The sequence below is a fragment of the Corvus kubaryi genome, unplaced genomic scaffold, assembly GCF_017639235.1.
Source record: "Corvus kubaryi isolate FWS band 111438036 unplaced genomic scaffold, C.kubaryi_AGA036_p1.0 37284, whole genome shotgun sequence".
NCBI classification, from domain to species: Eukaryota; Metazoa; Chordata; class Aves; order Passeriformes; family Corvidae; genus Corvus; species Corvus kubaryi.
In genome coordinates this window covers 3,276,924-3,302,275 of record NW_024581088.1, presented here as the reverse complement: position 1 = coordinate 3,302,275, position 25,352 = coordinate 3,276,924, and the positions used below count along the sequence as shown (strand labels likewise).

At 53.1% G+C, this 25,352-nt stretch overlaps 4 protein-coding genes across 6 annotated transcripts; 3 read left to right on the top strand and 1 right to left on the bottom strand.

Annotated features, from left to right (window-relative positions):
- Window positions 1-763: 763 nt before the first annotated feature.
- LOC121663545 (fibrinogen-like protein 1-like protein) lies at window positions 764-3,148 on the top strand. Of its 2 annotated transcripts, XM_042025909.1 has the most exons (3): window positions 764-871; window positions 1,353-1,481; window positions 2,050-3,148. In XM_042025909.1, the coding sequence occupies exons 1-3, from the start codon at window positions 868-870 to the stop codon at window positions 2,676-2,678; spliced, it is 762 nt and encodes a 253-aa protein (XP_041881843.1). In that variant the 5' UTR covers window positions 764-867; the 3' UTR covers window positions 2,679-3,148. The 2 variants fall into 2 exon arrangements, with proteins under 2 accessions (XP_041881843.1, XP_041881844.1); XM_042025910.1 differs by lacking the exon at window positions 1,353-1,481 and having other exon boundaries at window positions 780-871.
- A 1,574-nt stretch (window positions 3,149-4,722) lies between these two features.
- LOC121663544 (fibrinogen-like protein 1-like protein) lies at window positions 4,723-7,894 on the bottom strand. The gene is made up of 3 exons (XM_042025908.1): window positions 7,794-7,894; window positions 6,742-6,861; window positions 4,723-5,764 (listed from the first exon to the last, which is right to left on the bottom strand). The coding sequence occupies exons 1-3, from the start codon at window positions 7,795-7,797 to the stop codon at window positions 5,124-5,126; spliced, it is 765 nt and encodes a 254-aa protein (XP_041881842.1). The 5' UTR covers window positions 7,798-7,894; the 3' UTR covers window positions 4,723-5,123.
- Window positions 7,895-11,619: 3,725 nt separating this feature from the next.
- LOC121663543 (fibrinogen-like protein 1-like protein) lies at window positions 11,620-19,070 on the top strand. The gene is made up of 4 exons (XM_042025907.1): window positions 11,620-11,885; window positions 14,756-14,899; window positions 16,915-16,977; window positions 18,016-19,070. Exons 1-4 carry the CDS (start codon window positions 11,882-11,884, stop codon window positions 18,648-18,650), a joined length of 846 nt encoding a protein of 281 aa, XP_041881841.1. The 5' UTR covers window positions 11,620-11,881; the 3' UTR covers window positions 18,651-19,070.
- A 1,690-nt stretch (window positions 19,071-20,760) lies between these two features.
- Window positions 20,761-23,853, top strand: VPS37D (VPS37D subunit of ESCRT-I). 2 transcript variants are annotated; one of them, XM_042025906.1, is made up of 5 exons: window positions 20,761-21,192; window positions 22,042-22,213; window positions 22,739-22,821; window positions 22,965-23,114; window positions 23,196-23,853. In XM_042025906.1, the coding sequence occupies exons 1-5, from the start codon at window positions 20,776-20,778 to the stop codon at window positions 23,466-23,468; spliced, it is 1,095 nt and encodes a 364-aa protein (XP_041881840.1). In that variant the 5' UTR covers window positions 20,761-20,775; the 3' UTR covers window positions 23,469-23,853. The 2 variants fall into 2 exon arrangements, with proteins under 2 accessions (XP_041881840.1, XP_041881839.1); XM_042025905.1 differs by having other exon boundaries at window positions 22,965-23,853.
- The last annotated feature ends 1,499 nt before the right edge of the window (window positions 23,854-25,352 follow it).

The window sequence follows — 25,352 nt, the reverse complement described above, 5'->3', positions numbered from 1 at the left end:
TCTGTGCACGCTCAGTCCCCTCCATTTCTCCTCCATGCATGCTTAGATCCCCTCTGTACATGCTCAGATCACTGTTGCTGCCCTCCATCCACCTGTTTTCACTTCATTCCTGGGTAGACACTTGCTTTCCTCTCGTCCTGCGTGGCCACTCTCCAAAACCCAGTGCCCAGAGGCCACAACTGTTTCATCTGCCTTGCAGAAACCTTTCATCAGGCCCTTCAGCTGCTTCCTTTCAGGTTGGGACTGTGTCCCACTGGGGAGTTGAGACTTCTCCTGCTTCTCCCAGACACAGATCCCTCCACCACGACTCTCTGCCTGTGTCATGCACCCCAGAACGCATCAGCTGCTTCAAACACTGTCCCACAACAGTTTGCCTACCTGAGGATCTTGGGGCTGCTCTGCTGCCCCACCCAGAGCCAGGCTGAGTTGGACTGGAGCAGATTAAACAAGAGCCCCTTGACCTAGCAGCACCAGCTGCAGTGGTGGGAGGCAGGGACAGACCCATGTTTGCTCTCCACCTGGCTGGTGACTGTGGCATTCCAGTGTTTACTGAGCAGTACTCTTCAAAGTTAGCAAATACACTGTTCCCAGAGGAAATTCCTTCCAAGTCACTAAGCATTCACACAAGAGACCATTCCAATGATTCTTGCTGGCATGGGGATTATTTTCTTTGCAATCCAGAACCACAGGCACCTCCACCTCAGCTGGTGTTTTCTGTAGGCACAAAGGAAATCAACCTGATCTCTTCCAGCAGAAAAGGGGGGCAGGACCCACTCAGCCCGCCCAGTGCAGAGGGCACTACAAATCCCTCTGTGTGACCGGCCACTCTAGAGCTCTGCGCTCCGGAGGGCATTCCCACAGGGAGCAATGGGTGAGTACAGGGCTGGAAAGCGGGCGCTCCTTGCCACCAACGGGGAGAGCAAAGGTAGGGCAGCTCAGCAAGAGGGAGAGGCTCCATGCACTGGTCCTTGTGCACTGATGGTGGATCGGGGGCACCGGTGCCCTTTAGGGGCACTTGCCACCTCTTTGAGCACCAGCTGCTCATCCCATCTTCTGGCTCACCCCAGCCAGGCCCCTGCTCCAGGGACCAGGAGGGAAACTTGGCTCAGGCAGTTGTTGGGTACTTTGCTCTGCCCAAAACTACCCAATGCTTGACTTGTCCACAGCAGATCAAGGGGAAAAGGCCAGGTTGTCTGCCCCTTTGGCAAGCTTTGCAGCTTGCAGAGAGCAGCCTGATGCTGCCCAGCATACTTGGTGCCCTCCTGCACCTCACAGGCTCGTGGTAAATGTGGTGCTGGCGCCATGGGAAGGACGATCACGTTTCTTCTTTTCTTCTTGTCCCTTTCTACCAGCTCGGTGTCTTCTGCTCCTTGCTTCCCTGCTCATCTTGGCTGCACCAGGCCACTCTGTGCATATGCAAACCCTAAACACCTTCAAGAAATCTCCCTCTACCGATTCAGAGAGTGGTCTGAAGAGAACCAGTAGGTAGCATCCTATGGGCATCCGCTGTTGTGTGCCTGTGTACAGGACCCAGCCAGCTCTGGGTAGGGCAGGACCCTGAACTCTCCCTTAGCCCTGGCAGTGCTCCAGGATGGTGGAGGCGGAGGTGTACCTAGTGCAGACTGCAGTGCTCTGTGTATGTGTGTGTGTGTGTGTGTGCACTGTGCAGGCTGGGAAGGGTGGCTTTATGCTTGAAGGGGTCATTTTTCCCCATTCCCTTAGTCACAGGCAGGGGCTAGGTGCTCTTCACCTTCCTTCCCAGCACAACCCCTTTTTCAGGAGACCCAAAGGAGCCCACTAGTGACCATATTCAGTCTCTTGGACTGATATCAGCAGAGCTCAGTGAGTCTGGGGCCTCTCACTGAGGCTGACTCCTTTTGGTCTTCCATATGGAAAAGGAACAGAGGGTTGAGGCCAAACCACTCTCACCTCCAGACCTCTCTGGAGCTGGTTATCCCCCAGGTGCTCTGGCCAGATGAACCTCCCTCCTGCCCAAGGTCTTGTCCTGATGCCCAGGCTTTTGTTCTATCCCCCTCTGTGCTGCCCCAGCTTGGCCCAGGGACTGCAGCGAGGTCCCAGTTCGCAGCCCCAGTGGCGTCTACATCATCCAGCCCACAGGACTGCACCCCATCATGGTGTACTGTGAGATGAGTGGGGCAGATGGGGGCTGGACCGTCATCCAGAGGAACCGGCAGGACACGGATATCACCTGGGCTGAGTCCTGGAGCACCTACAAGCATGGCTTTGGGAATGTGCACACTGAGTTCTGGCTTGGCACTGAGTACATCCACCAGATCACCAAGCAGAAGATCTACCAGGTCAGGTTCGTCATCTGGGATGCCGCAAACAACATGAAGTTTGCAGACTACAACCTGTTCAGCCTGGACAACGAGTCCCAGGGCTACCGGCTGAGGCTGGGAGTGCACTCAGGGACAGCAGAGGATGCCATGGATTCAGATAATCCCAGGAAAGTGCATAACAACATGAAGTTCTCCACAAAGGATCGGGATCAGGACACTTACAGAGGGAACTGTGCCTCCCGCTATGGGGGTGGGTGGTGGTACTCGGCATGTTACTCTGTGCAGCTGAATGTCAGGGGGAGCCTGACATGGGGCAACCTGTGCCAGGGGAACTGCAGAGCCTCAGCCATCCTCATCAAACCAACTCCGTACCACTAGAACTCCTTCCCCCTTCTGTCCACGCAGGGCACATGACCAGGCCAGTGCCCTGCTGGGGCCTGTTTGATGATGGGGCCCTGGGGGTGAACAGGGTTGTTCCTCTGTATAAAGAACTGCTTTGTTTTCCTCCTGTCCTGAAAAGTAGCAAAGCTCCCAGCTCTGTCTCTGGCCATTCACCTGTGGTGGATTTTGGGGGGAATATTAGTAGAATGCATCTTTATAAACGCTGCAGTATCCAAGCATGCTCCTTCTGGGGAGAACTCTGTGCTCAGAAACCTAAGACCCTCCTGATCAGCATGGTCTTACTCTCTTTTTGCTTTGTGAGTACAGATGTTTTCAGCAGAAAAATATCCATCATTACCAGCTAACCTGATCTAAGCTGTACTGAGCCCAGGGCAGGCCACATTGTCAACACATCCTTGCTGTAGTCTGTGTTCATCCTGCAGAATAAAATCACTTTCACACCTGCATAGTGTCCTTCATTTATTTGGGAACTCCTTGCAAACTCCGTTTCCTGCCAGAAGCATGCCTGAGGCTTCTGGTGCAGTAAGAAAAAGTTTTCAAAGGAAATTTTTTTCATACAACTCGAGTGAGGAATTACAGACAAGACTTCCACTTACAGAAGAGGGTTGCATTCCAAGGTGGAGATCTTCCAAAAAGGGAATGTAGCATCGCATGGCCAACTGCAAGCAGAGGGTGCGAGGGAAGCATCAGGTCAGTTCAACCCTGCCAGCCATGACCTGGAAAGCCAGGCCAGTGTCGTCCTGCCTCATTAACCTTGTGAACGCTGGGAGGGAACAGGGAGAGTGGCTAGGCAAGAAAGGAACAACAGTACTGCAAGGCCACATAGCACCACATGGTTGGTCTGTCTGGGCCAGTGTGAGAGCTGAGACAGCCTGACATGGTAGGGATCCCAGAATTTCAAGATTCTGGATCAGCTTGGGTCTGTATGGACTTGCTCCAGTGTGGTGATAATTCTGTGCACTGGACAGCTCAGCCGTGGACATGGTACTTGGGATATGGTCTCCCTATGCTGAGCAGAGGGAGGATGTTGGTCTACTGGTGCTGATCAGAGCAGGAGATGTCTCACTGGCTGCACTTACAGGTTCACAGAATATTCTGAATTGGAGGGGACCCACAAGGATCATCGAGTTACAACTATTCTCTTTCCAGCAGAGACCCAGGAATGCAGCTCAGGGCTGGCTGCTGAGTGGAATGCTGTTTACCAGGGGCCCCAAGCCTTTGGCCAGCCTCTCCCCTTCTGTTAGGTTGTGCATCCAGGCTGGAGCACCAATGCCTTTTTAAACCAGCAGACGTATCTCTTAGTCCAGAAGTGCTACTCTCAAGTAAGCTCCAACTGGGAAGCCTTTCTCAACCAGCAGCACCCTCATATCTCCATCTCCCCATGCAGCAGTGCTGCCCACATGCAGGTGCCTCCAGGGCTGCCAAAGAATGCTCCTTGAGAACTCCATAGCTCCTCAGGAACAATGCACTGCCACAGTTCTGCAGGGTGCCCTGGGACCTTGGTCACAGACCTTGGCTCCGGAGTCCCATGTTGTTCAGCATTCCCAGCCACAAACCTTCCTTGAGTTCAGCTTTCCTTCCAAATACTGAGGAGAGGAACTGTGGGTTCTTTCAAGCCCCAAATTCAAACTTCCCTGTATCACAAGGGAGCTCCACAGACACATTCCGTGTCTGCAGCAGGGAATGATGGGACTGACTTACCCACATCACTCACACTCTCAGGGAGCCCAGTGCCCTTTCCACACTTAAGGTTGTGTTGGTTTCTTCCCTTTCCTAGCAAAAGCAACCACCCAGCCATGGACAGGGGCAAACTATGAGTGAGGGTTTTGCATGATCAGGGCTTTGCTGGCCCTGTTGGCTAATTGTAGCCTTACAGCCACAGTCCAGAGTGCAGTGGCTGGAAGAAGCCATTGGAAGGAATATTGCCTAACACACTTACTTTCCCCCAAGTCTGCCATCCTGAAGACTGGACAGAGTGATCCCCCAACACCTGTGTGCAGGTAGACACGAGGCAGCACAGTCTGGCTCCAGCGTTTATTGCAGCTGATTCCTCCCACCGTGGATAGCAGAGCTGTGGGGTGTGCGAGGCCTGGGGAGGGAGCAGGGCCTGAGCAAAGCAGGGTTCACTGACTGCAGGGGAAGGGAATAGGCACCATGTCCCCCTCCCCAGGATGGGAGCGGGTGCACCCACCCCAAACCAGTGCCTGTGCCCCAGTGCCAGCCAGCACCATGGCACTGGGCAAAGCTGTCCATGTGCCCAGTGCTCTGGGTGATGGCTCCTGAGCCCCAGAGCTGCTGTGTTTCAGCTGGTGAGGGAACAGGAGCTGTGGGCAGAGTAGGATGTGCACTGGGACTGGCATGGGAATGGGGCGCTGAGCTGGGGATGGTGGCACCCCCTCACTCCCAGAGGGCTGTGCATGGTCAACACACATCAGTGGGTTTGACCAGGATGAGGGACGATGCACAGTCACCATTATCACAGAATCCTGGCCAAACAATGTAGTTTTTGGCATTGAGCAGGACATTCTGGCACCTGTTGTACCACCACCCCCCGTAGCTCTTGGCACAGTTCCCGCTGTACTGGTCCTGGTCCTTGTCAACTGTGCTGAACTTCATGTTGTCATGAATGCCCCCCTTCTTGGGGTGGTAGAGGGTCAAGTAGTCATCCCCATCACCAGAATGCCGGCCCAGCCTCAGCGGGTACCCGCTGGCCTCGCTCTCCACTCTGAAGATGTCATACTCAGCATAGTGGGTGACGTTGGTTTTGTCCCGCACGACGAAGCGCACCTTGTAGGTGCCCTGCTGTGTCAGCAGGTGCAGGTACTCGGTGCCCAGCCAGTAATCGCTGTGCACATTCCCAAAGCCATACTTGTAGGTGGTCCAGGATTGCTTCCACGTGAGCTCAGTGTCATGAGAGTTTCTCTGGACGACAGTCCAGCCCTTGCCTTCGGTGTCCATGTCGCACCAGACCACGCGTGGCGGGGATCTGGCCGGCTGGATGACGTACACGCCACTGGGGCTGTTCTTGCGGAGGCGGCTGCAGTCTGGGGGGAACCCTGTGGCTGCAGCAGCAAACACAGGGTAGGGGGAGAGAGAAGGTCCATGAGTCTATCAGGACAACAAGGAGCTTCTGAAGAGCAGTGAGGACCCAGGACAAAAAGGAGTAGTTCTGTCTGGGGCTTTTTCCACTGGCTCATCCTCAGGGAACCTGAAGGTCTCTGAGCCAGTGGCCTCTGTAAGAGCTCTGGAACCTATTTCTCATCATTTGCTGTTTCATTTGGAGCCTTCTAATGCATCTTGCCAAGAAAAGAAGGGTGAAAAAATCTCCAGGATTTCAATTATGTCCTCCAAGTATATCTGGCCCATATACTCGTGATATATTGAACTGCAGCTCTTGCAAGGACCAGAAGTATCCAAAATGCTCCACTGGATGAGGATACGTAATGAAAATTTATGTTTTCCCTGGGGCTCATGGTATTGGATAAGAAGGCTTAGTTCTGCCTTGGTCTATAAGGGATCTCTTTCCCCAGCTTGTTATAATTTATGTGATGTCTCATTACTTACTAACCAAACTAATTTGCCATCTAATTTGTTTTTCTTGGTTTGTGTCTGATGTGAGACAATTTGCTGTGGGTAATTCCAATTCAACCCATGAAATTCTGGGTCTTGCAGGTGCTGTAATCCTCCCTTGAAGGGAGGAAGGGAATGTTCCTAATCCAACAAGAGCTAAACAAAAAGCCAAATGGCTGGGAGGATCTCTCCTAGAATTGAGCCTCACAAACATGGCACAGCAATCCTTTCAAGCTGTGCTGTTTTGGTAGAAACTTGTTGGTTTCAGCAGGGACCCACCAAGGGGGTGAAGGTGGCTTGGCAGGAGTCAGGCTGTAAAAGCCATGGCCCAGGGGTTGTGTGTGTGAGGAGCTCCTGTGCTGTGCATCCCTTTGGGTGTTTGCTTGCCTTCCCTAGCACAGAGCAGACCTGAGAGTCCTGCTCTGTCCCTCAGTACCCAGCCAGTGCCCCCCACCCACCCGCTACTCACCACTCCGGGAGCTGGCAGTGGGTACGGCTGGACCAGCGCTGGCACACAGGAGAAGCATTGCCACCATGGTGGGCAGGAGGACAAGGTCCCGGTGCAGCCAGGGTGTCCCAGCCTGGAGCCCTGGGAAGGAAAGTGCCCATCACCACCAGGATCCCTGGGAAGCCCCTACCCATCATCATCAAGATTCCTGGGCAGGCCCCTGCCTATCACTGCCAGGATCCCTGGGCAGCCCCTGGGATGCTGGGAGCAGGGAAGGCAGAGCCAGGGCACAGTCAGGAGCAGAGGGTTCCCAGGGTAGTGGAAGCTGCAGCTTCAGGACAGGCTCTGCCCTTCAAGGCTGAAACAAGGTCAGAAATGACTCTGTCACCTCTTAATCAGCCCCTTCCCTGCACCACGCAGCAACCTGCAGTTTGTTCTCAGAACCAACAGCCCAAGAGAGCAAAGAGAGGGAAGTGACACAGCTGGATATGGGAACAGCAGTTTGCTGGGGGGATCACAAGAAACAGCTTTTTTTTGAGTAATCATGCTTAAGTCTTTCATATCAACCACTCCAGTCCAAGGACAGCTAGAAGGAAACTATCCCAGAGGATGGGTCCTACTGCACTGCTCCCAAGCAGACAGAGGAATCTCCTGGCCCACACAGGGATAAAAGCCCAAACCCTGTGTGCTGACCAACAGCACCCCCCTACACCCTGCACTCATTCACCTCCTGGGGGAGATGCCACCACACCTGGGGCAGGATCCCTGAGCAACCTCACATGCCACATGCATTGGTCAAGTAGGGAAAGGACCAAGGTGAAGCTTAGGTCTGCACATTAAGCTGCCTTGACAGGATGTTGGAACACATGGCACAGGTAGTCTGGGGCGGGCACAGGCTGGCACCAAGCATGTCTGTTGTTTGGTCCTTTGCTCTGGCACCCCTCCTGCTCCCAGGGAAGCTCACAGCTGCTGTCCTGCTCATCATTCTCTGTGCCTTTGCATACTCACCCTGTGAGGTCTCATTTGAGCCCAGCACCACACCGGAGTGAGGTGTACCTGAGCAGGAAACTCACCCATCACGACAGCACAGCTGCGGAGAGAGCAGGAACCGAGTGGTGCACCCTCCCATGCCAAGCTGTCCACTCTGGCTTTATAGGCACTGCACACACCCACGTGTGCTCACACTCATCATTTGTAGAGGCACAAGGAGGCACTTTCAGATTATGGCTCGAGCAGTTTCCAGATCCCATGACAGCACAACTCAGGGGAGGGACACATGTCCTTCCAGCCAGAGAGGTACAGAATAACCCCGTCCATGCTGAGCAGTTTCAATTATTGACTGTCCCTACACAAACACTACATGCGAATTGCACACTTGGAGCAAAATCTGGAGAGCCACGATCAAAGTGAAGTGGAGAGACCCAGCTTTTTAAGGATATACAGAAACTAGCAAAGGAGGAGAGGTCTATGTGACCAGTCCCAAGCCTGATCTTGGAAAGTTGAGGACAGGTCCTCAAGAGAGGTGCCCACTCACTAACTCTCCACTGGCAGGTTTTGGGATCAGTCACTGAGCTGGAGCCAGTGTCCCACAGCCAGAGCTACAGTGTCCCCTGGCACCCCAGCCTGCATGCTCTCAGCAAGGGCTCCAGGTAACAAACAGGTATCTGTGGGTCCCTTTGCCACTCTCCTTTGCAATCCCCATCTTTGGCCTGGTGAGTTCCTACAGATCCACCTTCAGTCCCAGAAATGTTGACCAGGAGTTTCTCTGTCTACTGGATCAAAATGCTCTCAGGACAAATGCTTTGGGAGGGCTGTTCTTCCTGCCAGAAGGTCCAGGAAGCTCCATCACCTTTTCAAGTCAAATTTAAGAAGATAAAGATGTGTCCCTTCTACCTTCTTCTTCTATGTTGGTTTCTGATCAGACTTTTTTTCATGGCACAGCTTCACGCCTGCTGTTCACAGCAATCCAGGGTAAAGCTGAGGTTCCCACCAAACTTTCCACACTATGGAAATCAAACAGTGCCATTTGCAGGCCTTGATGAGTGGCATCCAGACCTCTCCAAGATAATGGATCCCTGGTAAGGGATTCCTGGATTGACAAGATGAGAGAAAACAGCCTCAAGTTGCACCAGGGGAATTTTAGATTAGATATTAGGAAAAATTTCTTCATGGAAAAGGTTGTCAAGCACTGGAACTGGTAGAGTCACCATTCCTGAAAACATTCAAAAAACATGTGGATGTGACACTTGAGGACATGGTTCGTTGGTGAACACAGTGATGCTGGGTTGACTGTTGGATTTATTGATGTAGAGGTCTTTTCCAACCTTAACGATTCCATGATTCTATGATCAAGTTCCATCTGAACACTTTGATGTCACCCCTGCTAGCTTGGTGAGAGGTTGGGAGCCAAGGGTGATCTGAGGAGGCGATGTCTGTCCTGCCAGGTCCAAGCACAGTGGAGAGGGCTGAGTGTGGGCTCCATGTGAGGCAAGCAGCCAGCTGGATCCAGGATCCTTCATGAAGGGACACAGGGCAGAGGGTAGGGCTGGAAATAGGCTACTGCAGGGATGTGAGCAGTCCATCCAGGAAATAAACCATCCACAGAGTAAGTCTGAGGTCCATCCAGAAAAAGTGGACAGAGAGGGGACTGGAGTCCCCCACTGTGCCATGTGGTTCAGATGGGGACTGGAGGTCTAGGGCTGAATTCAAACTGACTTAGTGGGCCCAGGGGAAGGTCCTGGGTGGGACAGGCCACCAGCCACAAGAGCCACGACAGCTGTTACCCTGAAAGGGCAAATCCACCCCACTGGGCTGACTATGTGTGGCCCAGTACTAAGATGTAAAGGCTGGGGAGGGGGGTTTGCAGAGAATTGGAGACACAGGGTCCAAGAACAGCAGGACCTCTGGGTGCCTCTGGTTTGGCCTCAGCGCCAAAACAGTGACAACTTGAATGGGCTGTTTAGGGTCACACCTGGATCAGTTGTGTATGTCAAGGAATGGAGGTCCCATAACTTCTCTCCTTTTTTTTTTTCCCATCTTTGAACACACTCAGGCTGAATTTTTTTAAATCCGATTTCCCTTCCTTCTCCTTGTGTCTGTTGGCTCTCATGCTTCCTGTGTACCTCCAAAGACAGTCACAGAATCACAGGGTGACATAGTAATTTAGGTTGGGAGGGACTTCTGGAGGCCATCTGGTCCAAACCATGCTCAAGCAGGTCCTTGTCCAGTAAAGTCTTGAACACCTTTAGGAAGATAAATCCCACAGCCTCTCCCTGGGCACCTATTCTGGTATTTTACCAAGCTCATGTTAAAGCAAAGCCCTATTTCTAACTTGAATTTCCATGTTCCAACTTAGATCCATTGCTTCTCATCCCACCATCATGGATGTCCTTGAAAAATCTGTCTCCATGTTCTCTGTGTCCTCCCATAAGATGGTTGCTGTCAGCAATAGGACCGCTTCTGTGCTTGGTCTTCTCCAGGTGGAGCAAGCTCAGTTCTCTCCAATTCTCCTGACATGTCCTGAGCTCCAGGACTCCAACCAGCCCAGTGGCCTCCACTGACCTCCAGACTTGCTCCAGTCTGTTTCTTGCAATGAGGGGTCCAAAGCAAGACACGGTGCCCTGAGGAGCCTGACTCCACCTGCTCCTCCCCCTCCCACGAGGTAGCTCTAGGCAGCCACAAGATCCCATCTCAGCCTTCTGTTCTCCAGGCTGGACAAACCCATCTCTCTCAGCCTCTCCACATATGCCATGTACTCCTGCCTCAACTTCCCTGGTGCTCTTAGCTGGATCCTTCTGGAGCTGAAGCTGCTGCTCTGCACAGGGAACCCCCACACAGCCCTCCAGCCGCTGTCTCACCTGTGGGAGTGAATAATCCCTTCCCTCACCCTCCTGGCTGCATTTTTCCAGATGCAGCCTGGGATGCAGCAACAAACAGATCTGTTTCAGTATCAAACATTGATCAAGGCTAGGTTGCCCAGGGCTTGGAGCAACACGGTCTAGTGGAAAGTGTCCCTGCCCATGGCAGGGGAATGGAACAAGATGATCTTTGAAGAAACCTTCCAGGATTCTGTGCTTCTGTGAAATATACTGAACAGGAGCTGGGCCCCAGGATAGAGCTGGGAGTTTGGAGAAATCCCCTGTGTGACCTTTCCCCTGCCTGCTTTGCTCATCCTAATCTTCACATGGGCCACAGCCTCCTGGAAAAACTAGCTGGAAGCTGTTGGAGAAGCCCTGCTGAGGGTCACTGCATGTCTGTGCACAGGCACAGCAGGTCAGGCACAGGAGTGTCCATGACCAGGTGACCACACTGCAAGGACACAGACTGTGACAAAAATCCCAGCCTGTCCATCCAGGGTGGTTGCTGGGCTACAGGAGCCCTCATAACTCAGAACACTGCAGGCATCCCTGGGAAAAGGGAGGTCTGGCATTTTCTGTAAGACATCTGTGGTGTAAGTACTCCTAGAGCAAAGAGGGGCTTGAAGTGAGACCGTTTTACATCAGCAGCACTTCATGATGCCCAAAACTCCCTTGTGATTGCTGCAAGGGCCACCATGGTGCCGGGGGGCACCACAGTGCACATTGCGCAAGGGGCAGCACGGCAGTGGCAGGGCAGGGGTGTCAGGAGGCACTGGAGTGGAACTTTCTGAAGTTCAGTGCACAGTTTCCCAGGAACACTGGAGTACCTCTTCCCTGAAGGGTCTGTGGGGTCCCCAGGGGCTGTTGAGCTCAACATCGACTCTGAAGAGAGTGATTTACGCCTGATATTTGATTTCCATCCAGGAGGTGAAAGTCATCTGGGTATTTACTTACCATTTGAGCTCTGTGGAGATGCCCCAAGAACGTCATTCCCTGGGGAAACACTGCACTGTAAATTGTGGGTATTTTAAGGCATTTGCTTATTGGCACCATATTATTTGCTTTGCCTCTGAAGAAAGCTCTTCACCTGTGTGACACACAGACTTCATTTTCTGAGGACTGATCACTTGATGGTGAAGAGCAAATAAGCCCTAAGCCACTGGTCCTGCTGCCAACCAGAGAACAAGTGCTGAGGTTTGGGTCTTGTGCCTCCACCCCCTCACCTGCTCAACCCTATAACTTTCAGGCTGGACACCCCTCCAGCCAGGACAAAACCATCCAGCTTTGTGCCCCACAGAGACGGCATGGGTGAGTGTAAGGTTGGATGGAGGGGATGGGATGGGATGGGATGGGATGGGACCTCTGTGTGTGACTACAGGTCACAGGGTACCCCAGCACTTTGTCTGCTGCAGGGTCTGTCCTCCCCATACCCTGGATATGCCAGTGCTGAGTCCATTGCCCTGCCTGTGCCTGCTCTGCCCTGGGCTGGGAGCTGGGGCAGGAGCCTGCATGCTCCGCTATTTTCAGGTTGTACCAGTGTAGCCCTGGAGTGCTACACAGATCATTGTACAAGTTTCATATTTACCATTCTTTGCAATTTTCAGTTCCCCAAGGAAAGTGTTAAATACTCTAGACTAGAAAAGAGATTTTTTAGATTTTCCTTCTGAATGAGTGATATTGAACAGATACCCAGATTTGGAGGTCAGATGCTCAAAAGCACATTTCTGTCCCCAGAAGAACACCCACAAGAAGTTGATCCTCCTCCTGCATCTCCTTCCTATGCAGACTTTTCATGACTAGTCATGGGGGAAGGGCTGGCAGTGGGGGGAGCATTTCTTCCCTGGGTGCCTCAAGGAAAAATGTCTTTAAATATGTCCCAAACACAAGAATATCAACATACCAAATGTTATGTAGGAATTGAGAAGTGAATCAGTTGGACTGAAGTGTGTTTGAAAAACTTGCTGTAAAACTGTAACCAGCATGAATGATTGGGACATCTCTGAGCATTTTCAAAATGGGGTGTTTGTCTCTAGGGTGTCTGCAATTCCACACAGCAGTTCCAGGCTGGCATCCATGATGATTTTCCTTCTCAGGCATCCCAGAGAATGGTGCCAAACCCAGGTACCCCAGGGCAGTGCAATAGGTGTTGGCTCTGCTTGGTTTTGAACAGTGAGGGGTTCACATCAGTTATCTGCCAGGTGAGCTGTATGTGTCTTATCAAGACTTCCCCATGGGCAGGCATCTCCACAATGTCCCACTCTTTAGGAATCACGACAAACTTTCTGTTATTTTACTTAGGTTGAATACTGCAAAAAGTGTGCTGGTTTTCCCTAGTGCTCTGAACCAGAGCAGAGCAGACCAGTTGTCCACATATGGAAATCTTGAACTAGCCACATAACCAACATAACCACACAAAGGGCATAATTTACCCCATACAGGCTGTAACTCCTGAAGGTCTGTGCTGCCTTTCTTTGTCATGCTGCTTGCACACACATGGCCCTGCCTGGGCAGGCACAAAACCGCAGGGCAGTCCCAGCTCAAACCACATGAATGTGTCATGGGAGCATGATGGGAGCTGGGAAGAAAGGGGATTCCTCCCTCTGTGCTCACTCTGCTTGTTATCTCTAGTCCCGAGCCTTGAGTTTTATAGGGTGTAGTGGTTTGGTCCAAAATACTCATTACTGTTTACCTTCTGTGAGATAAGAATTAGGAGAAATGCAAAGCAGGCACCAATCTTGAAAGAATATAAAGAAGTTTATTAACAGACCTAAAAGAGGGGGAAAAAATTATACCACCTTCAGAACTCTCCTCCTCCCCCCACCTTCCTCCCTTCTCCCACTGACAATGGAAAAAGACAACCCTTGAGTTGTTCAGTCTGTTACCACTTCCATAATAACCTTGTTCAGTCCATTTAGAAAGAGAAGTCTCTTCTTGCTCGTGCTATGAAAACATTATCACAACGAGACAGCCGCCCACTTCCAAATATTGTTCAGTCCATTTAGGAAGAAGTCTCTCTGCTCGTATGTGAGTCCCTTCCCCCAACTTGCAGCTTTTCCCGCAACTGCTTTCGAGGGTCCACTCTTGAAGTTTTTTGGGGTACAATTTTAAGGTTGAGCCGTTCAGAAACAAAAACAGAGGCCCTTCTCCTTCCCTGGGAGCAAAGGGTCTTCCTCATCTTCATCTTTAGGACTATCTCTGGGAGCATCTCTAGGAACTGAGGTTTCTCCTTTCCCGTTTGGAGCAAAAGTCCTCATCTGGTCCATCTCTAGGGACTGAGGTTTTCTCCTTTCCCATTTGGAGCAAAAGTCCTCATCACTTCCATCTCTCCCTGTCCAAACTTCTCATGAAATTACAGCTGCATCAGCATCTGCCTATCTCAGCGCAGGTGCTTTTGCTTACGAGCTGAACACTCCACCCCCCATATCTTCATGAAATGACAACAGGATACTCTGATATATCATAGCTTCACAACAGACTTTCAGCTTTAAGCATCTCCTCTCTCCCTCAGGTTTTCAGCTCTTCACAGCACTAAAAGGGTTAATCTCACCTTGGCCTTGCAGCTGGAATGTGGCTTATCGCTGTTGGTCACCTGACCTCTGCCGGACAGCGGTGCCCCTTTAGCTGATGGTCATCCTGGAGCCGTGGCCTGGCCTGGCCTGGCCCAAGCAGGGCCTGGCTGGGCCCACTGGCCCCCACACGGGGCCCGCAGCCACCTGTCCCAGCGCTGAAAATGAGAGAGAGCTTGGGGGGGAGTTTGCCTGTTCTTAAGTGTGTATCACAGAGGCGGTCACAACTTTAAGTGGCTTAAAGAATTGTCCATATTCAAACTGGCCAGCTGATAGGTTCTGTCAGGTCATAGAGGAAGCTGTAAGAAGAACATCACTTCCAAGACTCAGCTTGCTAACCTATGACATAGGGATTTCTGATTACAGACACTTTGGCTTTGGACAAGGTTTTGGCACTTCTTCTGTCTCAAAAGCCACTACAGCAGGTGCCACCACCAATGACTCCTGCTAATGTGTACATGACAGTTCATCTAATGAGCTCATCTACATAGGGCTCATGGCTCCAAGGGAGCTCTACAAACAGTTTTATTTTCCTGTTTTACACTGAATGGGATTATTGGCTTTCCAATAGAAGAGTTACGATCTCTTTCTTCCAATATCTTCCCATTTCAGCTACCCAGTGCCTTTGTCTCCTGCTTTTGACCTGCCTGCTGGCCCTGGCAGCATCTTTTCCTGATGTTGACATAAGAAACTTGTACCTCCTCAATGGCACAATGGATGACATTCTGAATGCTCCCCCACAGTCCTCCCAGCCCGGTAAGTATGGCCCTGAAACAGGGAGAGGCAAACAGGGTCCTGATCAGTCAGATCCTACACAGTCTACACCCTCATCAGCCTGCCTATACCCCTGTCACAGCAAGGAAGGACTAAATACTGCTCTGAGAATGTCTTACTGGAACAAGAGTAACCTCAGGGTCCCCTTCTGCTTGCTGCCTGTCTCATCTGCTGCGACTTACGGAAGTTCTTCTGTCCATAAGTGACAGAAAAACAGCCAAAGAGCTGTTCAGAGCTCACAGGATCCCAGGAGAAAGGACAATTTGGCAGCAAGACGAAGCCCAGGGTGTTGTGGGCTGTGGGCTCTTCCTTGGAGAAGAAGGGTTAAAGATGCTACAGTGTGTTTTGAGGACATGGAGAACAGTCCCTACCTCTGGAAATCACAAGGTCAGTGGAGAACTGAATTCAAGGGAGACCTCAATACAAAGAGGAAATAAATGAAGTTGATACAAAGAGTTTAAGCAGTGACACTGGCACAGGGCAAACAGCCAGGTGATGGCACAGAGTAACCTACAGGGTTATGTTGTAACCTACCAGGGTATGTTGGAACAATGAGGAAGCCTTCAAGAAATGCTCCTGGAAAAATAAACAGGAGCTGTGGGTGGGATGTGGCATGACAGAAAGAGCTGGTTCCCTTCCAGGGGAGGAGGAAGTGTGCTCGGCAGAAGAGCTCAAGGTCCAAGTGTTTGGTGCTGATTTCACATCACCTGTCAGGAAACTGCCAGCACAGGGAGCACTGCGACTGAGACAAGAGCCTGGGCTTCAGCAAGAACTGCAAGTCTGAGTAGAGAAAGAATGTGTGCTCTGGGCTCCACAAAGCTCTCAGGAACATGGTGTGATTTTGGGGTTGTCTTGTGCAGGGCCAGGAGCTGGACTTGATGACCCTTGTGGGTTCCTTCCAGCCTGGGATATTCTATGATTTTGTGGTTTCTCACCTACGGCACTGCTAGCATGCTCTGAAAACATCAGCAGCGTGAATGCATGCTGGGTGAGCAGGGAGGCATGCCAGAAAAGACAGGCCAGCATTCCAAAGTCTTGACTTGGAGAGGAGTGCTTCCAAAGGGATGGGGTATGAAGGCAGAAAGGAGCAGAGGCAGACTGTGCCTTACAATACAAACATGAGTAAACAGCTTCATATGGCTGTAGTAGAAGTAAATTCCATGGTAGGAAAGTCCTCCAGACCACATCACATGAGTGTTTCCCACTCAGGCTCAGGTTGTAAAGAAAGTCAAAAGGAGTAAAAAAGAGAGTCAATATCAAAATTCAGAAAGTCAGAAGTCTGGTAGGCAGACTTTGTCAGGAATGGGCTTATACAGAGTGTAAGAGGCTTAAGTTAAACACTTCACAAGGGAGGGGGTAAGACAGTGCCAGCTGAGACTGAAAGCAGGGAGCAGGTATTTGAGGCTGTCAGAGCAGCAGCTGCAGGGTTAATTGTCTGTTTTAGAGAGGGGACAGGAATGGCTTTTGTAATTCCATAAGCCTGTGACTCATCCCTCTGTTTCACAGCCATCAGTGGATACAGAGTTGTCCTTGCAAAAGAATTGCATTAACTCATTCTAAACCATCCTCTCTTCCAGCAATACCCTTCAAATTCCCTTTTGAGCAGACACCTCTCCCAGCTCCTGATACCTGGGCCAGTTCTCCTGTGTCTGCTCTCACATTTCTTCCCTCACTTTTTAATCCCTCTCCTTCCCAAGTCCCTAACTGCTGCTGCTGCACTCTAACAACCACCTTCCCAGTGTTGCCACCACCATTTGGGGTTTTCCCCTACACGGTATGCCCAAATCCTTTCCACCAAGAAAGCATCAGCCTCACTCTCACACCACATAAATTCCCCCAAACTACTAACTTGCTGATATCTGAAATTGATAAATTCCTCTGGAATTAAGAACAGTAACAGAAAAACTGGAATATCATCTGGAGAAGATTGAGCTCTCCTAGCAGGCATTTGACATGTCTACTCTCCACACTCATTCCTGTCTCCTGTGTTAATTTAGATGATGGTGATGGACACATCCGACAGGCCAGGGACATCGCCCACCACCCACCAGCAAGCCACGGTGAGTCTCTGCATCTGCCCAGGAGCTTTCACCATCACTGGGCTCACCAAGAGCTCTCGGACAACTTATCCATGTCTTACACATGCACTGGCTCCTCCCAGGAATATGCTGATTTTCTGATGGGCTGCAGAGGTGCCACAGCTCATAACCTCCGGGGACTCTGCTACCAGCTATGTTCTGGGCTCAGTACTTGATGTGGTGCTTTTGCATGGGGAATTTTCCAGATAAAGGTCCAAATCGGAAAGTGATGCTTCATTACTGGGAAGTGGTGATTAGTCATTTTCTTATTTTCACAGTTGATGAGAAGACTGGGTCTGACAGAATTACTGAACTGGCTGGGTCAACATTAGCCCATAAGGCCAAAGATAGGTCCTACCTGGGTGGGGACAAGCGCTGACAGAGGTACTGAGAGTGGAGCAAGTTCCTTCCCAGCAGTGTGTAGTGCATTCAGCTGTTTGTTGTGTGAGGTGCGGACACTCTGGAGCGTGGAAAGGCCATAATCAACAAGTCAGGAAGTCTCTAAAGAGCTACTTGGGTAATCTCAGAGAACAATAATGGCTTTGCCCTGCTTAGATCCCAAAGGCTGATTTAATTGTTAGAGATATGGATGTCATGATCACCCTCTCTATGGGGTTTCTGAGTTTATGGCAAAGCATTAAACCTCTTCGCTGTACCAGAAAGTGATTTTGTCCCCCAGATTTGCATTTGTCTGTGGTGATACACCATCTGCATGACACAGGCAAATCACTGAGACTGAACCCACGCTGGATGAAGGTCCTTGGGTGACCCAAAGACCTGGGTGACCCAGGCAATGCCTGGCTTGCTCTCACCAGACATTTTGGTAGTGTGTCCCCATCAGTTTGAACCCAGTCTTAGGAAGATGTGAAGCTCACCTCTACACTGATCATCTCAATATTTTGATTTACTCCTGTGAGCGCATGGCAGGAATACAGCCTAAGAATGCGTGTGCAAAAGGATGTAGACACAAAAGAAATACCCCAATTTTAGGGGAATTTAATAACCATCTCTTGTTTCCAGCTCCAGGTTGGCCCAAGGACTGCAGTGAGATTCCCCGTGGAAGCCACAGTGGCGTCTACATCATCCAGCCCAAAGGACTGCACCACCTCGTGGTGTACTGCGAGATGAACGTGACCCACGGGGGCTGGACCGTCATCCAGAGGAACCAGAGAGACACACCAGTCACCTGGGCCGAGTCCTGGAGCACCTACAAGTATGGCTTTGGGAACGTGCGCACCGAGTACTGGCTGGGCACCGAGTACATCCACCAGATCGCCAAGCAGAAGGTCTACCAGATCAGGTTTGTCATCCAGGACTCCGCAGACAACTTCAACTTCGCAGATTACAACCTGTTCAGTGTGGAAGACGAGTCCCACGGCTACCGGCTGAGGCTGGGCTCCTACAATGGGACAGCTGGGGACGCCATGACCTCAGACAACCCCAACAACATGCACGACAACATGAAATTCTCTACAAAGGATCAGGATCAGGACACTTACAGTAAGAACTGTGCCTACAGCTATGAGGGTGGGTGGTGGTACTCATCATGTTATTCTGTGCGGCTGAATTATAAGGGCGGCATGACATGGGGCAACCTGTGCAAGGGGAACTGCAAATCCTCTCTTATCCTCATTAAACCAGCTTCATATTGTTAGTACTTCTTCCTCCTCCTGTCCACAGTGGACACTCTGCAAAAGCTCTGCATGGCCCAAGAGTGTGAGCCTCTCTGGAGCAGAGCAAGGAGCACAAGGGTAGCAGGGCTTGAAATGCCACTTTACAATCCCCCACTCCAACTGCAGACTCCCCTCTGCTCAGCTCCGTTCCCCTGTGCTTGCCAATGCTTCCCTGTTATTATTATGTTCATAATCAAGAATTAAAAAATCACTTCTGAAATTTGTGGATTTCACATATACCTTCCCTGTGGGAGGAAGACAGCCCTGGAGTTGCATTAGTCTCCTTGCTGTCTCCAGAACTCACAGAAAGCAAAAAAAGCTGCATGCCCCAAATTTCCATATACTCTGAGCCTCTCTGCAGTGTTTGGTAAAGCATCCAATAAACATGCTTGCTTGAGCTCATTCTTCAGTAACGACATCTGATTTGTACCTCTGATGTTCTCCTGTGAGAACCAAGAAATCCCATGTCAGGTGCCAGGACTGGAGTCTTGAGGTTTATCATAGAATCACAGGCTGGTTTGGGTTGGAAGGGATCTTAAAACCCACTTCATTCCAACCCCCCTGCCATGGGCAGGGACACCTTCCACTTAACCAGGTTACTCAGCCTGGAGAGAGAAAGCCTTGAGTGTTTCTCATGGATGTGAGAAAATTAAACCCAGTTACACTGTGATAAAGGCCCTGTGATCTGCACAGGGGTGTTCAGAAGGGACCTGGCACGTAGGAGAACTGATCCTACATCCTCACCACACTCACAGTCATGAGTCAGAAGCTGTGGCAATGTCCTGGTGCCAAGGTCTCACTCCTGCTAGGAGGCTGCACCTGTCAGGATGTGTTGCCTGTGCTGCCTGGATGTCTGTACTGCCATGCTTTGATCCTGTAGAAACAGGATTTCAAAGCCATCAGTAGATCTGTCTGCTGTGATCATGAAGCAATGAACTTAAATGGAAGCAAAGGAGAAGTAGGCTAAGTATTAGAAATTAGGAATTCTCCACTTGAATTAGGAAACACTAATGAGGGCAGATCTAATTACAGTAATGGGACCACCATATCCAAGTTTCTGATGGATTAGATTTAGATGAACCTTTGCCAGGAAAAGTCCAGACAGAGCTAATGCTGTGAGGCTGCAGGACCAGGGTCCCTAACATCTTTGTCCCATGATCGTTCCAGTACTGCTAGGACAGACTGCCAGAGAAGCACTTTGGTATTCATAAACCCTGTCTTGTTTTGTCCTGTAGCAGCACAGTAACAGCCATAAGTTTCACTTCCAGGACCAACAGCTCAGGAAAAAACCATCCCTGGCCCACCAGCTGCAGAGTCCAATAGGTGCTGGGAGCCATCCAGAGAAGTGTGAGAAATTAGAAAATGCTGAGAGAAATGAGCAGTGGAGGATGTCCGAGACAGAAACAGCCTGACACTGCTCCAGGGAACGGCCCTCAGCACTGCAAAGTGGGGGGGACACCTGCACCTGGGAATGTCTGAGGAAAAAGTGAGCTCAGGGCTACTCCTGCTGGAAGCATCTCTCGGGGCTGTACTTGCCCCACTGAGAGCCTCCAGCACCAGGCACTGAGCCCCCCAGCACAGAGCAGGAAGGACTGGTGGGACTTCCACGTACAGCCTGTGCCTGCCTTGGAACGTGCATCACAGCATAGGGAGGGGATGCACAGAGCAGCTCCAGGATGGATTTGCGTTGGCTGGAAGAGCAGCTCTCCTGTGCCAGGGTGAGAAGCTGGTAGAGCAAGGAGACATGGCTGTTAGGGAGGGTCCTGGAATTTTTCTTCTAGGTTTCTGAATCCTTGCAAATATTTGGTGACCCTGTGGCAGCAGTTCCTGGTCCCAGTGGGGCAGCGCTTCTGCCTTCCTCAGGGGGCGAAGAGGCCCGCAAAGAGCCGCAGTGCCAGGGTGCCGCAGTGCCAGGGTGCCCCAGCGAGAGGGTGCCCCACGGCTCCCAGCCCTCCTGAGCCAGTGGGCAACAGGGCACCAGGCTGTCACAGGGCGGCACCGGGCAGTGACGGGTGAAGCCGTGGTGGCGGCAGGCGGGGGCTGCGGGCTGCACAGCGGGGTCCAGGGTGTGCACAGAGGGTGCAGAATGCACAGAGCGGGATGCAGGATGCGCGCAGCGGGGTGCAGGGCGCGCACAGCGGGTGAAGGTTGCGCACAGCGGGGAGCAGGGTGCTCCCAGAGGGTTCGGGGTGAGCAGGGTGCGCGGAGCGGGAGCAGCGCCTGTGTCCCCCGGCCAGGGGCGGCGCGGTGCGCTGCGGAACGGGAGCGCTTCGTGCTCCGCTGCGGCTCCTTTAAGACCGGCGGGGGCGACGGGCGCGAGGCGGCGCGCGCGGCTCCCGGCGGCGGGGGCGGGGGGTCCCGGTCCCGATCCCGATCCCGATCCCAATCCCGGCCCCGGCCCATGTCCCGGCCCGCGGCGCCGCCCGGCTCCCCGCGCCGCCTCGGGGCACTCAGCACGGCGCAGCTCCGGGCCCTGCTGCAGGACGAGCCGCGACTGCAGCGCGCCGCCCGCCTCAGCAGGAAGGTACGGCCGCGGGGGCCGGGGGGCCGGGAGGGACCGAGCCCCGCAGCCGGCAGGGTCAAGCCGTGCGGCACTCGCTCCTCTGGGGCTGTCCCGCTGCGCAAGGTGGAGCCGCCCGCGGCCCGGGAACTGGCGCTGCGGGGCCGGGTATTCTCCGATGGCACCGGCTCCGTCGCCCGCTGCCCTGATCTTGACGCCCGTAATCCCGAGGGCTCTGGAGGAGCCGCAGAGTCCACCGGCGGGGCGGGGGAACCTCCGCTCGGGCGTCCCGACCGCGGCTGCGCGGGGCTCCCGGTGCTGAAGCCTCGGGCCACCAAACCCAGGGCCACCAAACCCCATCCGCTGCCCCCGCATCCCCGAGATCTGGTGAGGCCCCGGCCCTTCGCCCGCCCTCCAGCCTGCTCTCGTTTTCCGCAGCCGGGATGAGCTCCGCGCTTTCCCGGCTCCGCTGCAGAAACGGGCGCAGGTTATTCTGGAATCGCTCTCGGCCCGATTTCAGCCTCTTCCCTAGGTGTCCCCGAGTGCAGACGGTGTGTGCGCATCGAGGGGAGGGTGCTGTCCCTTCCGTGAGATCCATGTCCTCTGCCAAGCCCTTTCCCTGCAGAGGGGCTGGGCAGCCGGCGCTGAGGTTTGCCACGGTCAGGTTGAGCCACCTTGCATGGCCCGGTCCCAGCCGTTGCATTCCCCCGGGATGCACCCCCTTTCCAGGCAAAGCAGAGGGATGGAGACAGTGCAGAAAAAGAGGGCTCACCCTCCGGTGGATACGGATCCCTGCCCAGCAAGGTGCTGGATCTGACTGTTTCTGCCCATTTCTCATTGCTGACACACACGGCTCCCATCCCATTCCCACAGTTCCAGAGTCTGCAGCTGGAGCGGGAAATGTGTTTGGCTTCAAACTGCACTCAGGCCAGGGTGAATCTGTCCCTGCGCCCACGGCTGGAAGATGGGAAGGCTTCCCTGGCCATCAAGTACCAGGAGCTGCAGGAGATCCGAGAGGCATGTTGGGACAAGCAGCAGCGCCTGGGTGAGTGGAGTGCAGCCTATGGGCTGGGGCAGAGCCTGGCACACCCAGAGCAACCCCTGTTAATATGAGGGTCCAGGTGGGCTCAGTATCCTTGGACCTACCCCAGGGAAATGGTCCAGCCATGATCAGGAGCGGTGGGGGATGATGCTCCCTGTGACATAGCAAATCCTTAGCTGGGACCAGTCATAGAATCACAGAACCATTTGGGTTGGAAGGCACCTTAAAGATCATCTCATTCCACCCTTTGCTGAGGGGAGAGATACCTTCCCCTAAACCAGGTTGCTCCAAGCCCAGTCCAACCTGGGCCTGAGCAATTACAAGGATGAGTCATCCACAGCTTCTCTGGGCAACCTGTGCCAGGGTGGGATGGAAGTCATGGTGTGCAGGTGGCTCCAGGGATGTGTTTGGGGGCGTTTGAGTTCAAGGAAGTGGGGGAGCGGATGCTTGGGGATGGGAAAGACAGCAACCCTAGCAGTGGGGACATCCAGGGGAAGGTTGGCAGCCCCATCCCCTTCTGACACACAGAGGCTTATCTGGAGAAGTGGAGCCCACAGAGCGCCCTGGACCAGCTCCAAGCCAAGCTTGATGCCTCTGAAGCAGAGTCAGAGGTGAGTTAGCTGAGACCCCTGTGCTGTTGTCCCTTCCTCACCGGGGCCACGGACTGCTCTCCATGCCCTCCCATATGCCAGGGCCTGCAGAAGAGTCCAGGGTCCAGGGGGTGCTCCTTCTGGTCCCACTGCCCATCCCACAGGCACAGATAAAGCAGTTCCTGGCCCAGGACCTGCCCCTCGAGTCCTTTCTGGAGTCCTTCTGCCAGAGCCGCACACACTCCCACGTCTGCCGGACGCAGCTGGAGAAACTGCAGGAGCTACTGCAGAAGGATCAGGTGCAGAAGGACCAGGTGGGCAGAAACCCTGTGGGCCCTGCGGGGTGCCCAGGTACCCCAGCTAGCCTGGCACTAGCCCACCTTGCCCCATTGCAGAGTGGAATAGCCCCCAAAGCCTTTGATCTCTCCTACGGCTTTGTGCCTGCCTTCCTCATCCCCTCGGAGGCTGTTGTGCCCTTTCCTGTGCCAGCTGCACCTCCCAAGCACCATCTTCCAGCTCTGGGACAACAGCCAGCATCTCCCTGCTCCGAAATTCCCAGCCTGGGCTCTCCCCTACACCTTGTTGGACACATCCCCCTGCTCAGTCCCCAGCCCAGCCGTGGGCAGCAGCAGCTGCAACACCAGAAGCAGGAGCCTCCGCACCGGTAGCAGGGCAGGGATGTGGGATGTCCCTGCTCCTGTGCCTCCACAGGCCTCGTGCAGGAACACGTGGGCAGGGAACATGAGGGGTGGTGGGTGGTGTAGGCACAGCTCCAAAGGGCTGTGGGGTCTGTGGGGCAGGCACATGGGTGGGTGCTCACAGAGGGATGGAGGTACTTGTTTGGGGCAGGTGCCATGGCTGGGTAGGGGGTCCTGCATTTGGGGAACTGCTGGGGGGAGGTCTCTGCATCCACAGCAAGAGGAACAGTGACAGGAGGTGGGGGTGGGTGGCTTGTAGGGATGTCAGTGGGCTTAGCTGGGAGAGACAGCAGGGAAAAGAGCACAGGAGCACTGGGTGCCAAATGCTTCCTAAATAAAGGCTCTTTCCATGCTCTGTGTGTGCTCTTTCCATGCTCTGCCCCTTGGCTCTGGCTGTGAACAGCAGCATGGGACAAGCAGGGAGGAAAGGGTTACCAGGAGGCACTTGCCAGGCTTGGAGGTGACTGGCAGCCAAGGAGGGCCCTCCAGCCTGAGGAGCCCCCAGACCTTTAATTCATACTTGGCTTAGGCCATCACTTCCCTGGGGAAATTGAGAGCTCCTGCAAGGGGTACAGAGCCTGCCATGAGTGTGTGTTTCCCTCAAGAGATGTACCAGGGACCAGTTTGGCCCTGCACATGGGGAAGGCTCATGAGGTGCCCAGAGATGCCTCATACCAGCAGCAAAGCCCTCATCCCATGGAGGCTTATACCCTGTGGCCAGCTGGGCTTGCTCGTGGCTTGGCAGCCACTGGTCACATCAGCCTGCACTTGTGTCCACCTTTCTCACAACCTCATTGTGCCCTTTGTCATTCCTTATCCACCTCCCCCATTCTCCAGCCCTCAGGGAGGGAGAAAAAGGGACAGGAGGCCTGAGCTCTCACCTGTTTTATCCCAGGCTCTTCTGTTCTTTCCCTTAGTATCACACAATGGATGGTAAGTCCAGGGGGTGGTGCTCCCCATCCCCCAGGGGACAGCCTGGTTCCTCCAGCTGCAGCCTCCTGGGCACCCCTGGGAATCCTGGGGTGCTTATTCCCTGCTGTGGCATATCCATTGTGCTGTTTTTAGCTTTTGAGTTGGTATCAGACTCTTCTTGTGCTCTCAGACCCTGTGTAATTCTTTTCCTCTTTCCCAGTTGCCTGCCGAACTTGCATCTTGTCACTGGTATGTAGACTGGAAATCATCCCAAGCAACAAAAAGCCCTAGCTCAGGCTACAAAACACCCCAAAATACAGGTCATTAGCTTGCACTGTCTGATCATCCTCCCCCACTGAGGCTACCTGGCCTTATGCCAAACTTCAGCCCTCATTTATGGCCAATATTCCAGTATTACTAGTTAAAGCAGGTTTAAAACTAGGATAAATAGGGGACCAGCCACTGTGACTTTATTGGCATGTGAGGAGATGGTAGTCACTGGAATATGTGGAGTTTCATAAAGCACCTGCTGCTTTCCTAAGTCCCACTTTGGGCTCAGCCTGGCAACAAAGGGCCTGATTGCCAGTCAGGCTCTGTGCTCATCATGTGTGTTGGAGTCCGCAGCCAGGCACCTGCCTGGGCTGAGCCCCAGCCAGAGGCAACACTGGTGGGCTGTCACTGCCCTGCCACAGGGGACCAGGCACAGCACTGAGGCATGGGACAGTGCACGAGGAGCCAAGCTGTGTTGATTTGGCATGGCCTGGTTTTTTTGGTAGTGGGGGAGGGCCACAGAAGTGGCTTCTGTGAGAAGCTGCTAGAAGCTTCCACCATGTCTGACAGAGCCAGTCTCTGATGGCTCTGAAGATGGACATGCTGCTGGCCCCATCAGAGAGGTTGGTAACGCCTCTGGGATGACACATTTAAGAAGAAAACCAAAACAGC

Excerpts from the sequence above, each read along its gene's own strand:
- LOC121663545 (XM_042025909.1), top strand. Across the intron at positions 1,482-2,049 it reads GAGTGGTCTGAAGAGAACCA|CTTGGCCCAGGGACTGCAGC; the intron begins GTAGGTAGCATC and ends GTGCTGCCCCAG.
- LOC121663544 (XM_042025908.1), bottom strand. Across the intron at positions 5,765-6,741 it reads CACTGCCAGCTCCCGGAGTG|CCACAGGGTTCCCCCCAGAC; the intron begins GTGAGTAGCGGG and ends TTGCTGCTGCAG.
- LOC121663543 (XM_042025907.1), top strand. Across the intron at positions 14,900-16,914 it reads CCCACAGTCCTCCCAGCCCG|ATGATGGTGATGGACACATC; the intron begins GTAAGTATGGCC and ends GTGTTAATTTAG. Across the intron at positions 16,978-18,015 it reads CCACCCACCAGCAAGCCACG|CTCCAGGTTGGCCCAAGGAC; the intron begins GTGAGTCTCTGC and ends TCTTGTTTCCAG.
- VPS37D (XM_042025905.1), top strand. The coding sequence starts at position 20,776 with ATGCGCGCAGCGGGGTGCAGGGCGCGCACAGCGGGTGAAGGTTGCGCA. Across the intron at positions 22,214-22,738 it reads GGACAAGCAGCAGCGCCTGG|AGGCTTATCTGGAGAAGTGG; the intron begins GTGAGTGGAGTG and ends TCTGACACACAG. Across the intron at positions 22,822-22,964 it reads CCTCTGAAGCAGAGTCAGAG|GCACAGATAAAGCAGTTCCT; the intron begins GTGAGTTAGCTG and ends CCCATCCCACAG.